We start from the raw sequence: 16613 nt of genomic DNA on the forward strand, positions 1-16613 counted from the left end.
AATGTCAAATTAAACTATCACAACATAACTTCACCCTTTAAAAGCAATTTTATAAAGTTAAAATGACATTTTTCGTCATCATGATCACTATTTGTCACCTTATGTTTTATTTTTGCAAGTATAGAAACAAAAAAAAGAGAAAAAAATAATATTAAAGTAATAAAAATAATCTAATATTGATTTTGCTGCAAACTTTTAACAGCGGTTAGAGTGACTTTAAACAACTGAACTACTAAACAACTTGAAAAGTTGTAAATTTGCAGCAAAATCAATATTAAATAGTTTTTCCAAAAAGCAATGTCATTTTACAAAGCCTGTAAAATTAAACCGTAAAACTGTACACAGTTACCACCCTTAGAGCATAATTATATCCATAGCCACATTATGAAGGCATATAATTAAAACATTAAAATATTTATTTTTGTGATGGCATAATGCAATTTATTAACACAACGCATACTTTCTCTTTAAATTCACCTAAAAATCAGGTTGTCTAATAGGTAACGACTGTTTCGTTCAACAGCTCCAGACGTGTTAGACATGCAGTGTTGGGAGTAACGCGTTACAAAAGTAATGCATTACAGTAACTTATTACTTTTTGATGTAACGCAGTAGTGTAAGGCCTTACTAATCAATTTTCAGTAACATTTTACTCGGTACATGTTCAGTACGCTTGCGTTACAACACACTTTTAGCCCCCAATTTTATTTATTTTTATTTTTTTTTAAGTCGGGCTCCGACTTTATGTCCCTAGGGCTGGGCTTCGGGCCAATATTCACGTCATACTTCAGACGCGGGCCGGTCCTCGGGCCTGTTTTAGGCTTCTCCTTATCTTTATATTTTAGACATCCATCAATTATTGATAAAAAAAATAACATGAGTCCATGCTGCCGCGATTGTCAAGAGCGTGTCCCGCAGCAGCAGCGAGCCGTCAGCACAGCTGAAGAGTTCTGCGTTCAAATACACACAATAAAGCAAAAGCCCCAGCAAAAGTAATTACCATGAATCTGTCCGGGGGAAATAGTAAGGATTTGCCATCTCCTCGTTAGACGCGCCTTTAGAGAGAAGTGCATCATCACAGATAATGATTGTATTAAAAAGTTTTAGTTTTAATTTTTATTTCGTTAAGTAGTAATTTAAAGCTTTCTATAGATATATTTATCATGTCTGTGAGGCATGTATTCGCTGTCTTTCGGTTTATTTTTGTGAAGCGCTCCTGTTCAAGATAAAAGCACGTTTTGTTGACATTGTGAGTGCACACAAATAAAAGTAGACCCTTTACAGTTCAGAATGATGTATTACTCTTCCCTTTATGAGCAAAAATTATGGCGCAAGTTGTTTCCATTGAAAAAAGAATTGCAATTGATTGCGCTGGTGCCTCCATGTCCTGCGCTTTAGCTTCCACTCTCCGCACAAACTACTGATGCAGCGCACATTTATCTAGGTTTAACGTATAAACATTGTTATATGCTTGAACTGTTTTAGTATATCTATAGATTTTATTTTAGGTAAGTCATGATGATTTCAGAAGGCTAAATTGATCAAACATAAGCTATGATCAGCCTGCCGGTCTGCCGCTGGCCGCTTGGTCGTTACTTTAAGAAAGAAAAAACTTATTTAATTAACAAAAAATGCTCCAAACGTTTTTTCTAAATGAACTTAATAAAAAGCCGGAACGAAATATAAACACTTTGCCATTAGGGCAGGGCTCTAGTTCATTTTGTCATTTTAGAATGTTAAGTTCTACTTCTGTAGATATTTTGGTGAAAGTAACTCAAAAGTAATACAGGAGTCATGTAACGCATTACAATTCTGAGACAGTAATATTGTAAGGCAAGGAATTACTTTTAAATAACAGTAACAAGTAATCTGTAATGTATTACAGTTTGGAAGTAACTTGCACAACACTGTAGACAGGAAACCCCTTCCTTGTATCAGCCACACAACATCATAAGCTGCTGTAAAATCTCATTTTAACTTTTATACCTGCATGCTTCATAAACACAGGGAAAACAACACGGGGGAAACGGGCCGGGCCTGGAGGGTGGAGTGTAATAACTCCAAAACCCATAATCACTTTTTAAGTATTGAGCTGTATGGCGACAGATATAGCAGGAGGGACGGGCTCTGTGGCGGACACCCGCTGGCGGTCAGAGAGGCCTGTCTGGCCTGCACAGCTGCGGATGTGTATATGTGCGTGTGTGATGCAGGGGACACCAAAACTTTCCTGTAGATGTTCAAACATGGACGCCGACCATAAATAAGATGGGAATGATGGTAATATTTGCCTTTATGGAGGGGAAAAACAGCAATAACGTTATGCAGTAAGTTGCAGTACAGTAATGGCACTTTGAGGCCGAAAAAAAAAAAAAAGTACAGTAATGTGTCCCAAAGGATGACAGAAATGAAATGTTAAATTCAACAAGAAACAGCATTAGCAACCCATTTGACATCTGAAACAAGTGAAATAGGATATTCTAAAAGGAAAAAATAAATAATGGAAAAGTACTTGAATAGATCAGTAATTTCTCATGAAATGTCACAAATGGAGCGAGACTTGAATGAAAGTGATACAGCTGTTGTTCACAACTGTTCAAAATGCATTATTATTAAAAGTTAAAAGCCTCCATTTTTAATTTACATTGATTTTTGTACAATTGTATGACTACTTTTTGTCCACAAATGGCAAAAATTCATACCCTGAAATGGCCCGTATGTCCAGGGTTTCTCACACAGGGTCATGTGTGTGTTGTGTAGCGTGTTTTTGGGAGTGTATGGATCTGAGGCATAAGCACTTCCTGTGGCTGAGCAGGGCTCCCCGCCGACCACTCTGATCTATTTTAGCTGCTCTGTTAATTTGTAGTTGTGTTTTTGGACGGCACCCAAGAGCTTCCTTTTTATTTTAAGCTCCAACTTCACAAATGCACCCTTCACGCTGTGAATCAATTCTCATGGAGTTTTTCGATCTAGGTGTTTTTTTTTTTCCCTCACAGTTAGACTTTTCTTAGTGCTGAGTGTTGAAGGATTAGAAACAGGCGGATTCAGTTTGTCTGTATATTTAGACAAGTATATATATAGATTTAGACAAGATTATATATATACAGGTCCTTTTCAAAAAATTAGCATATTGTGATAAAGTTCATTATTTTCTGTAATGTACTGATAAACATTAGACTTTCATATATTTTAGATTCATTACAACACAATTGTAGTAGTTCAAGCCTTTTATTGTTTTAATATTGATGATTTTGGCATACAGCTCATGAAAACCCAAAATTCCTATCTCAAAAAATTAGAACTACTTCAGTTGTGTTGTAATGAATCTAAAATATATGAAAGTCTAATGTTTATCAGTACATTACAGAAAATAATGAACTTTATCACAATATGCTAATTTTTTGAAAAGGACCTGTATATATATATATATATATAAAATCTCGACCCCACACTTTAAATGTGTTCAAAACTAAATTGATTGAGGTCTCCGTTGATTCAAAAACATGCGGATTGCAGTGAGTTCATGGTGTCCTGAGTGACAGTGTCATGCAGCAGTTTATAATGTCACCGCTCGTCTTCGTTTGGCCACATCATTAGTGGAGAATGCCGTTTGAGGCTCTCTCAGACCATGATCTGAGCTCTGTAAATGTAAATATGTACACAGTCGCATAACCTCAGCCTTTCTTCACCGCATTCTCTCATGTCATAGACTGCAATCTGACTACAGCGCAAAAACTGTAACTGTAGGTTTCACGTGCTGTAATTGCAGCGTTTTCATTTTGCGAGTCTGTAAAACCAAATTCTTGCGAAATTCTCATCTCATCAAGTCTTCAGAAAAAGTGTTTACATCTGAAAATGCTTTTTCAATGTGGGATTTTTTCCCACTTTTTTATCATCTATAAGTGTCTGATGACTTATTAAGGTACGAGTTATGTGACAAAATCGGAACATTCTTCTTTTTTTTGGAAATAAATTAATACTTTTATTCAGCAAGGATGCATAAATATGTTCAAAAGTGACAGTAAAAACATTTATGCTTTTGAATGTTTTAAAGATTTCCTTTTCAAATAAATGCTGTTCTTTAGAACTTTCTATTCAAAGAATACTGAAATCTTACAGCGGTTTCCACAAAAATATTACTGATTATATAAAAATATACTGTTTTCAACATTGGTAATACATTGGAAATACTATTTCCCAAGCAGCCCATCAGCAAATGACAATGATTTCTGAAGGATCACATGACTCTGAATACTGGAGTAATAATGCTGAAATTCAGCTCGCATCACATTTTAAAACATATTAATAGAACAACACTTATTTGAAATAATTTGCAATAATATTTAACAAAATTACTGTTTATTTTTTATCAAATAATTGCAGACTTGGTGAGCATAAGAGACATTTTTGACCCCAAATGTATGAACAGCAGTTGAAGGTAAAAGGTTTGATCAAATCACTAACCTGAAGTATAAGTAAGGGATAATCAACGGTTTGCTGGGCATTAAAGGATTTTAAATGCACGACACGGAGGCAATGAACTGCCCGACGCGAAGCGGAGGTTGCCTCCACAAAGTGCATTTAAAATCCTTTAATGCACGTCAAGCCGTTGATTATCCTGCTTATACCATGGTCATTTGCTAAGTTATAGACAAGTTAAAACTAGCATTGCTCTTTGCAGCGCAACATTTGACCGAATGGGTAAAAATTACAGTTATTTTCGTCAATTACGGCACGTTAGCTTTAGCATTCAGCCCGCTTCAAATCAGACACAGAGATGAAATAGTGATGAAATAAGATCACATTTATTTGAATGAATTATAGCATTTACTTCAATTAATTATCGAATTATCCATCTCATCTCTATGAATTATCCATCTCTCACGTCTTCCACTCTTCCCTCACACACTTAGACAGCAACAATGGGAATTATGTAAGGCTGCTATTCATTGACTATAGCTCAGCTTTCAACACTATAGTCCCCATCAAGCTGGCTTCTAAACTCACAGACCTCGGCCTAAACTCCTCACTCTGTGACTGGATTCAAGACTTCCTCACCGGCAGACCTCAAGTGGTGAAAGTTGGCCAGTTCACCTCAAACTCCATCACTCTGAACCAAGGTTATAATCGTTAACGAAAACGAACGAAAAAACGAAAACTAGGTGGGAAAAAACATTGTCGTTAACTGAAATAAAAATAAAAACGAGGCATTACAAAAAAACGATAACTAACTAAAACTGTAATGTGTGTTTGGCAAAACTAACTAAAATAAAATAAAATTATAGAGTAAATGTCCTTAGTTTTCGTCTTTGTCAAGGTCTTTAATTTTTTAACGCTATTTAGAACATGCAGCGTATTCGTTCAGCTGCACTTCCTTTCCCTGCTCTCCCTCCGCCTCTCTGTCACTCATGTGTCTCTCACATGCGCGCACACACACACACACACACACACACACACAGCCCCTCCCCTCCGTGCACACTTCGTTCGACGTTGAAAGTTCGCGAAAGGTTGGTATCTCCATCTCTTGAACACCTTCAATCAAACATTAATTTAAATATTTTAAATTCTGAATATAATTTTGTCAGTGTGTTAATGTTGACCCGAGAAGCGATTATGCCTTCTTTAGAAAGTTAACTAGTCGCAAGTTTGAGGTAAAATGCACTTTTTGGTTGTGGTTGTCGATGTCAAAACACTATATAAGCTGTGATTCAAATATAAAATAATGTTATGTAATTTTTTTACTTTTACACTGAATGTTTGCTGCTTCAATCCAGATGAGTAGGCTATTGACTGTAGGCTATAGGGTAAATTTAGTATAGCGTGTGAAAATTGTACAGCTGTGGTATTTGTAGGGTGTGAATTCTAGAACATGTGTAGATTTTTGGTACGGCGTGTGGATTTTGTAAGAGGTATTCTTACACATGCTCACACACTCTCGCACACACACACACACACTCTTGCTCACTCGCACACACACACACACACACACACACTCTTGCTCACTCGCGATCGCACGCGCAAACACTCACACATGCTCACTCACCCATGCACACTCACTCATGCACACACCCACACTAAAAAAAAATTGAAAAGCTGTATTTTAAACATTTTGTTTACCATGTTGGAACTTGTCGGGACACAAGTTTATTTTTTTTTTTTATTAGTTATGTTCTTTTCTCAGATTGAGCTCCCTGACAATCTTGACAGAAATGTCTTGTGTGGCTCAAAAATGGGTTGAATACATGTGGTTCATGTATGTCTTCTTTAGTCTGTTGGCTATTTTGTTTTTTTCTTGGCACACGTACGTCACTTACACATTTTGCACTTACTGCGGAGACGGTTTACATACATATTTGTGCCCATATGTACATTTTATGTACTGGTGTTATTGTTGAATAAATATTTTCTAAAATTGTAGGATGGTTTTGTTGAGTTATTATTACACAATACTTTTTCTGACCTTTTTGAATCTTGCCCCTGACAAATAACCCAAATTACAAAAAAAGACTAAAACTAACACTAAAACTAATAAAAACTAAACTAAAACTAAGCATTTTCAAAAAATAAAAACTAAACTAAACTAGCAAACTCACTTTAAAAACTAATTAAAACTAAACTGAATTTGAAAACAAAAAGTCAAAACGAAATAAAAATAAAAACTAATGAAAAATGCAAAACTATAATAACCCTGCTCTGAACGTAGGAGCCCCACAGGGCTGTGTCCTGAGTCCCCTGCTCTACTCTCTCTACACGCATGACTGCGTGTCCTCTCACAGCTCCACATCTATTATAAAATTCGCTGATGATACTGTGGTTCTGGGCCTCATCTCCAACAACGATGAGACCGCATACTTGGATGAGATAGAGAGACTCACATCATGGTGCCAGGACAACTGTCTCTCTCTGAATGTGAGCAAAACTAAAGAGCTGATCATGGACTTTAGGAAGAGACAGCAGCAGCCCTACACTCCTCTCAGGATCAGTGGGACCCCTGTGGAGAGGGTGAGTAGCTTCAAGTACCTCGGTGTAAACATCTCCGAGAACCTGACTTGGACTACACACATCCAAACACAGGTTAAGAAAGCCAGGCAAAGACTGTACCATCTGCAACAGCTGAGGAAATTCAGGGTCTCACCAGCAATCCTGAAAACTTTCTATTCAGGGACCATAGAAAGTGTATTGACTCAGTGCATCTCAGTGTGGTATGGAAACAGCTCAAATCAGGACTGCAAAGCACTACAGAGAGTTGTGCGCTTAGCTGAGCGCATATCAGGGTCTGCTCTCCCCTCTCTGCAGGACATCTACCTCAAACGCTGCAAAAATAGAGCTGTCAAAATCATCAAGGACTCTAATCACCATGGTAACAGACTATTCACTTTGCTTTCATCTGGGAAGCGCTTCCGTAGCCTGATGGCAAAAACTGAGAGACTTAGGAGGAGCTTCTTCCCCCAGGTCATCAGGCTCCTAAACTCTAACTCTGTCTCATAACATCACATGACTCCATGTAAATATCACCATATCAATAAGCTACTCATTATTTTTCTCTACCTCATATTGCTGCTATTTAAATACCCTGTACAACTTTTTTGCACATTCCTCTTTATTACTATTTAAGTCAACAACATACTGACCTGCACATTTATATTTATATCTATATTTTTTCTTTTTCTTAATATTTGTATTCTATATAATTGCACTGTCCTTGGAGCGGACCTGACCTACATTTCACTGCTGGTTATACTCTGTATAATTGTGTATGTGACGAATAAAAATCTTGAATCTTATCGATCGAGAGAGAAAGAGAGATATGACAGTTGTGTGTGCGTTACCTGCATGCTGCATCTGCGCGTCTCTCAACAAACAATTAATAAGGCTACTTCAAAAAACAGCGATTTTACCACCTCATTGCTGAGGAAAATAATGTAGAGAGAAACTTGTGCAATCTGCGATCTCCGACTCTCCCGCTCTCTGCGTGTGTGTGTGTGTTTGTGTGCATCAATTAAAGCAGCGCATTGATATGGAACGGCGATAAAACTGACTTGGAAGTACCTGTGCATTAAATGCTTTTACTGCATACCTTCCAGCCAATCAGAATCCAGTATTCAGACAGACCATAGAACAACTGGTATTAATGATGCTTGACCAAGTAAACACCACTAACAAGAATATAAACTAAACTGAGGAGCAAACTGCTGGAGTTTCCTGATATTTGCAGGCATTTAAAATAAATAAGCCCAGTTTTACAACCATTGGCTGGATAACCTCTACAAAAGACTTTCTGACTTGTAATTCCCAAATCAGCAAATGCAAAACTGGGGAAGCCCAGGATGCAGAGGCTGAACAAAGTCCTGGGACAAAAGACTCACTAGTGCTTTGTCATGAACACTCAACCCATTGATATGGAAGAAATTATCTCTATTATAAACACACACCAAACAAACCCAAGGAAAGTTGGGCAGGCCCAGGGCGAGAAGGATTGTGACGCATGGGAGGTTGTCAACTGCCAATTTTTACTGTGGGAAAGGGCATTTTATTACTGCTTTAATATATTTTATGGCTAGACAAAGAGCAACCCCTCACTGTAGTGGTTTTGCATATGTGCTTTATGAAGTTCTTTGTTATGGACGGTTGAGCAGATATTGCCTCTAAAGTGCAACCGCCCCCATCTACACACTTTCTTTCACTATTTTCCGCTCTTTCCCCCTGCTTATCTGCCTTATTTGAACCCCAACTGCAAAGCACTCTGGGAAACCATTTCCATTCTGCATATGAAAGGCGGGTATTGTTACCTGGATAACCTCATTCAAATCAGACGGGCAAATTCGACCGCATTTTCATACTGTACGAATATCATTTGGTTTCTGTGGATTTGGCCGTGCCGCTCCCATCGCTAACGCTGAGTGAAATTGACTGCATGTGCTATTAAAATGATGCTTTCTACTCGTTTCGTTCGAGTAATTTATATCCCCCTCGAGTTAATAGCAATCAGATGCCGGCCCTACTGAGGGAATACGATGGATTATAGCGTGCATTTATGCATCTAAAGGACCACGAACCGAAAATACGGATAATGATCAACAGACTGCACTCAAGAGAGGCCTTTCCTCCATTATGTATGAAATCTTTTTAGACCTAAACATATAATCCTCGCAGAACTGGAATCACATTTGTATTTTCTCATTATATTGAGAAAAATTGAGATTTATAAAGTGTTTGTCCAGCATTCAAAAATTACATCATCAAAATTAGCTTTGGAGAGAAAGTTATTACATTTTGATGAAAGGTTACGATTATTTTTTTTTTTGTCATCAAATGTCATCAAAAACAAATCAAGCTTTTGATGACATTACTTTTAAAAATAAAAGGGAAAAACCTATATTTGCAAAGTGTTTGTACAGCATCCAAAAATTAAGTTTTATAATTATAATTTTTTTAAAGAACAAACATTTTATTCAAATTAGAATAATTTTAAATCCTTATTTAAACCAAAAAAAGGGGGGGGGGATCAAGATTTGCAAAGTGTTTGTCCAGCATAGAAACAATGCAAATTTTTTATTCTTTCAATTAATATGCAATAATACAATAGTAAATAAGGTCATTTTAAAATTAATTTCCTGAAAAGTCCATCTAAATACTATAATAACTGACATAAACAGGAAAAAAATCTTGAGATTAAGTAAGTGTTTGTCCTTCAAAATGACAAATAACTCAAAGCAGACACGTCAACAAATGAAGTTGCTTCCCTGAGCGACTAACAATAAGGACGGACTGCCAAAACCTATAAAAATAAAACCGAAATCTGTCTAGAAGGGAGGAAAAGGAGACCTATCATGAGCAGGCCGTGATTGATTTATCCGCGTTGTGGAGCGCCAGTGAATATGGACATTTCAAGCGTGTCTGTGCTCATCCTGGCTCTCCCGAAACCCGCAGGCCTCCCGTAATTTCTCTCATTTCCAAACGGGTCGCTCGTCCCGTCAGCGCAGATCCCCGTCTCTCTCCGCCAAGAGCTATGACATCATGGCGGGTGAGCGAGCAATGATTTCAGCAGCTTGTTAGCTACCGCTGAGGTAAGAGCACTGAGACAGACTTCACCTCAAACGGTCCAATAACACCTCACATACAGAGCAGGGGCCACATTTAAAAGAACAAAGTATTCCACAATCAATCTGGATTTATTGGTACATCATTTTAAAATAATAAAAAAATAAAAAATTGTGCAAACATACTATTATACTAACAAAGTGTCTAAACACTTTAAAAAACAGCTATCAAAACCATTTCATATTTATTTTTATATTTCTTTATATTTTTTGTATATATATATATATATATATATATATATATATATATATATATATATATATATATATATATATATATATTTCCTATGTGTGTGTATTAGGGGTGGCATGTATTCGTACCGAACAGTCACTGTACAGACATCTCAGATCGGTGCATGAGGCCTTACGACGAATACAGGCAATTCCCCCCCTAATCCAGAAGGGGGTGCCCGCAGCAATGCAACGCTGTTTGATAACCGCCAGCAGAAGAACAGCGAATGCCATGTAGCGCCATACGTATCCCCTCTAGCCTTAGGCCGTTTCTCAATCGGAAGGCTGCATCCTCCGGAGGTCACATTTGTAGGCTGCATACGTCATCAAGCCTGGTTTATTTCAGTTAACTGAGCATTCCCAAGTCATAAGCATATTACATCAATTTATGCTTAACTAAGAATATTGGTCAAATTTATAACTGTTAATATTCTAAAAAAGATCATCTTTTTGACGTATGCAGCCTACAAATGCGACCTCCGGAGGATACAGCCTTCCGTTTGAGAAATGGCCTTAGAGTTGCGCACTTGAAAACAAAGCCCACTAGACAATGATCATGTGCTGATTCTGAACGTGTCTCTCACATAGACTGACAAAGGAGTATACTTTAAAGGCTTGCGCACTCAACTGTTTGGGAAATGGAGCTTTGTGCTTGTGTATCCTACCTCTCTTTCGTCCATTTCCATATTTGCGATGTAACGTATCTGAATGCTAAACTATTATTTATCATGTAAATTATAGGCTTTGTACTTCAGTCACGTTCCAACGGTGACACAGAGGCGGGCGCGCTGATGTTTGGTTCATTGTATTTTATTTTGATAAAGTACCAATTGCGCTGTCAAGTTAGCAATGCTGGAACGTATGTGTTTTTTTTGTTTTTTTGTGTGTGCGTGCTCGCAATCGCCTAAATGAGTCGTTAGGAATTAGAATCTTATTCTGTTACGGCTGTACACATTTGTAACACATTTGCGTAATGTCCACCCATGGGCTGTCATTCACGCTGTACGTGGTAGACCAATCACAAAGGACTGCGCCATCTGACCAATCACAGCAGCGAGGGCTCACGGAAAGGAGGGGTTTAGAGAGACTGATTCTTTGAACTGCTTCGCATGAGTCGTTTAGGAATCATTTAGAAATGAGGTAAAATTAAAGCAATTTTTTGAGAAAACTAAAGTGTTTTTTGACCTTGGATGCATGTAAACCTGTTTTAGGAGACTCATAAAACAATATTTCTACTAGATTTCTACTACAATATTTCTTTAGCAACCTTAAAAATGGCATAATAGGGGCACTTTAAACACTTATTGTCTTATTAATAATCACTGTATAAAGGTCTGCTTTTATTTGTGTACACTCACTAAGAAAACAAAACGAAATTAATATTTTATGTATGTATGCATGTATGCATGTATGCATGCATGCATGCATGCATGCATGCATGCATGTGTATATATATATATATATATATATATATATATATATGTGTATGTATATATATATATATATATATATATATATATATATGTGTATGTATATATATATATATATATATACACACACATGCACACACACACAAAAATATATGTCCTTTACTCTATATACATGTATAAAATATTTGAAATTCATAGTAATAAATATAAAAATATTTGTATTAAATCTTTAATTATTTATTATGTATAATTTTAGGATTTATTATTTATTTATAAATTACTTAAATTACTTTCTCCCTCTCTATATATTTCTATATTTATTGTAATAACACATCTGTATTACATCTGTATATGTGTGTATATATTTTTTTCCACAGTAAATGTAATACATCATTTTTATTGATTACTTATTAAATTACTAGAATTATTTTACATAATTATTAAATAAATAAATACAATTCTATTTTATATAAAATATTTGGAGCAATAAAAAATGTTTCTGTATCAAATAAAACGAGCATGTTGCGAGCACCATGGCTTAATGTGTCGGAGTACATGTGGCAACCAATAAGCCATGGCTATAATAAATTCTCTTGATAATCACTACTACCTGTGCTGGACATTTCAGTGGGAATATCTGTCTAAGATAAGAGTGAATAATGAACAGGGAAAGACAAGACTCACCGGATACAAGCCACTGTCCACTGGGAGAAACACTGATGCTTCGGACCAGACTGGAGTGTCCGCGGTACACCTGTCAGACACAAACACCAGCAACATCAACATAACATGCAGAAACAGCAGAGAAGAAAAGCAGACAGCGAGAGATCATTCAAGGGCACGTTCGGGACTCTATTATTTCACATTAGTCCATTACCACCAAACACATTTAGTTGATTTATTAACATTTTTGTTCTTCTTTAACCCAGTCCAAAATAATGACAGACAAACCCTATTATATGTCTGCAGTTTTACAGCCCCAGTCTACAATTTCAACAACAAAAATATTCTCCTTCTGATCTTTTTCACCCACGCGGTACAGTAAGTAACGGTTTCCTGTATCAATAAAATCAGAGCTCACTGTCCTGCCATTATAAAGTCTAGGCCAGAAATATCATGAGTATCTGATCTACAAGCTGCTCCTCTGACTGTCTTCATCCCAATCAGCCTGTGAAAATGATTCCAGACCAGTTTAAGATGACGTACCAGCGACTGGGTGGTTGGGAAGGGCTGTAGGTCTTTGGGTTTTGGAAGCTTGGGAATCAGGTCTTCTGGGTTCACATTCACCTGGATGAAATCAGGACAACATCCTTGTTAATTTGAAGACAAGCTTTTGCAATGCATTTAACTCCTGTAAAGTCATATACTACTAGATGAAGGCTTGGTTTTATTATTTAACTGCTTTAATGCTTTGAAAACCAGTTACTAAAATAAATAAATAAATAAATAAATAAATAAATAAATAAATATATATATATATACACACACACACACACACACATATATATATATTATATAGAATGTATTTTTACTTGTTAACTTAATTCAGTACTGATGATTTAATAATTATATATTTTATTATTTTTGCTCATATATGTGAATAGGAGTTTTATGTAAAGAATTATGCTCAATAGTATTTTTTAGTAAAATAGTTACAATAATTAAATTGTTATAATAATCCATACTATTTCTTATTTAATATATATTAAATAATTGTGAATAACTCATATTACATATAAAATATACTGAAATAACTGACATTTTTAAATGAATATGAAAAATAATCTCTGATATGATTTTCTTTAATAATTTTTCTTTAATGTGATTTATCAATTGCTAATGAACTACAACAACTAAATCCAGTCATATATATCAAATCTCATGTGTATTTGAAGAACCAAATTAACCTGACAGGAATTAACTGAAGATATCCACCTTATTTTTCCTGTAAGAGCTGGCGTAGCCATTTGTACATTTAATGTATCTGGCTTCCGGTGTCATCCGCTTCCAGCTATTTTTTTGCTGTGTGATATTTCAAACTGGTGTGTCTTACCATATTATTTTAATTATGAACACATTGGTTTGTAGTGCAAACAGTTTTACAGTTTATTGCACTTTGTTATTCTTCTCGTTATTTCCCTACAGCGGCTAATGAACCGGAAGTCTCACACATTGACAGAGGTTTTTTTCGTGATTCTGTAATTCATAATTCTGTTTGGTGGCAGAAAAGCCATCTTCATCTATAAGAATTGCTTGTACTGTTTATTTGTACAGAACCGGATGCAGAGGCCTCTCACCCTCATCTTGCGCTGCCGGGGACACAGGTACAAGTCGAGGCAGCGCTCGAACCGCTCGTGAATGAAGCGTGAGTATGCGGGAACGGCCCGCAGGCAGGCAAACTTCTGCGGCAGGAAACTCAGCTTCCTGTCTTCGGGGTCCTGCTGCTCCCATGCCAGTCTCTGAAAACACACACGCAACAAAAGAGCAAACGTTATGAGAACTCTGACAAAGCCGGTCTAAAGAACAGGTGCAGGCAAAATTGGGGGCAAAATTTGGTTGTATTTAAAGATTAACTTGCAGAGGGGATGCACGTGTTCACACAGAGTTAACTATAGCATGTAAAACATACGCAAATGACTTCTAGGCAAATCGCACAGGCCTAATGGAGCTGGAGGCACAGGTGTGAAATGATGTGAGCGTTTAGCCAGTGACATTTTAAAGGAAGAGTTCACTCAGAATGAATCTGCCTTTATTTACTCACACTCATGTCGCCAACCTGAATACATCCTGCTTAAATTCATAGTGACCAGAGCTAAAACAGTGCAACGTAAAATCACAATAAATATTAAAATGAATAAATATCATTATTTGAATTATAATTAAATTAATAAAATTTGTTCTTGGAATTAAATTAACGAATTTAGCATGTGTGGATTAAACAAATAAGCGAAACAAAAGGCAGCATAAATTTTATATTATTTAAATTCATTAATAAATATTAATAAATTATAAAACGTAAGTATTCATAATTTAAAAAAAAAAAATCCATTTAGTTTTAATTTATTTTTAAATTAAATATATTTTAATTCAATATTTGTTCTTGGACGTTAACATCATTAATCCAGCATATGCACAGTGAAAGTGGTGTAAATATAATCACAATTTAATACACTGATAAATATTAATTAGAATTATTTTAGTTATAATAATTTTTTATTATTATAATTTTATCATTTTAATTTTAGATTTACAAAAAATAGTTGTGAACATTTCAATTAAACATTTGGTAATAATGATAAATTATATCATTATTACCAATAAATTTTACTCCAAATTGACCATATTTAAATTAAATCCCACATTTAATGCAAGTAGAATTTTACAATATACAGTATACTGTAATTACTATACTATACTCTGACTGTTAGAAAGTGATATAAATAAATTTCTTATATATTATCAGATATTAAAAACATTAATTTGACTACTTGTTACTGTTATTAATTTCCTTAATTGAAGATAAATCAACATATTTATTGATTACAAAAACAGAAATGTTAAAAAAGTTGCTCAGTGGTAGAGCATTGCGTTAGCTGTGCAAAAGGTTGTGGGTTCAATTCCCAGGGAACACACATACTGATAAAAAAAAATGTATAGCCTGAATGCATTGTAAGTCTCTTTGGATAAAAGCGTCTGCTAAATGCATAAATGTATAAGTGGCAGATACATAAATGTAAGACCAGGTTCAAGTGAAGTGACATTCAGTGAAGTGAACGTTATAATTCATACAATGTCACTGTATGAATTTTATGGTGTTTTTTGAAGTTGCAGAATGGAAAATCTGTATCAAAATGACAGCATGTGTGACATAATGAGTAAATAATGACATTTGAAAAATGCAGGTGAAAGCACCTCTTCCTCCGACAGCAGGTATTCTGGAGGAGGGTTATAAGACTCCTCGTGACCAGGAAGCTTCATCTTGGGTGCTGGGACGTGCATTTTGTGGCGTCCCAGGATGCTGTTGGGGTCCTCCTTGGCCCAGAGGTCGTAGTACTGCGGGGTGGTTACCTTGGGTCTGCGTGGCTTGATCCAACCCATTTTTATGGCATGGACCAACTTCCCGACCTAACAGAGAGAGATGGATGCAGTGACAGTACAGTAGAGAGAAAAACACACACAGTAACACATCATTGTCGTGATTGAGAGCACATGTGTACGATCATTACTCAAAACACTCGCTGCACATGTCGCCAGTTTACTGCATTAAACACATTGTATATAGTCTCCGGAATCAGCTGGAATATCTTATTTCTTTACTGAAACGTTTGCAGGTCTGATTTCTTTCAGCGTTCTGTTTCAGATCCCCATTATGCCGGCGTTTTCGACCTCTTTCCACTTTAAAAACTATGTGGGAATCATTATTTGTAACGCAGCACAGCTGGGAGCAGTTAGGAGACGAAACATGACTATTCTCATTCCGTTCCCTGATTCACAGTAAATATACGCTTTCACCATAAATGTAAAACGTAAGGTGTGACAAGGACAGCCGAACTTGCCTTCTCTTTCTCAATAAGCGAAGGAATAAAGCTCCGTTTGTCCTGGGGCCTGTTGGTGACAGGGTGAATCATCACTTCATTGGAGAAGTAGTCGATCGCAGGCTAGACAGGAATGGAGAGACACAATTAAGCATTAATGCAAAGCAAGAGTTTAATCAATGACATCATATCATTATTACCTTACATGCAATTAAAGGTGCAGTTTAAAGACCTGGGGAAATTAACAGCCCTTTTGATAAATGTTTAAAACTAGATGAGTCATGAAGCATTGTGTGCTTACACTGACAATGAAATAGCAC

The 16613-nt window shown here is 36.1% G+C and overlaps 1 protein-coding gene across 1 annotated transcript in view; it reads right to left on the reverse strand.

The window, feature by feature from the left end:
• LOC306847646 (ribosome biogenesis protein bop1-like) overlaps window positions 1-16613 on the reverse strand; it is a 91741-nt gene that overhangs the window by 12118 nt on the left and 63010 nt on the right. Inside the window, exons 6-10 of the mRNA XM_079381709.1 lie at window positions 16315-16416; window positions 15671-15883; window positions 14056-14217; window positions 12965-13045; window positions 12443-12512 (exon numbers count right to left, since the gene is read on the reverse strand). Of these exons, the coding sequence (XP_079237835.1) occupies window positions 12443-12512; window positions 12965-13045; window positions 14056-14217; window positions 15671-15883; window positions 16315-16416 (628 nt within the window). The remainder of the gene's footprint in view (window positions 1-12442; window positions 12513-12964; window positions 13046-14055; window positions 14218-15670; window positions 15884-16314; window positions 16417-16613) is intronic.

This window comes from Barbus barbus (genome assembly GCF_936440315.1).
Source record: "Barbus barbus genome assembly, chromosome: 27".
NCBI classification, from domain to species: domain Eukaryota; kingdom Metazoa; phylum Chordata; class Actinopteri; order Cypriniformes; family Cyprinidae; genus Barbus; species Barbus barbus.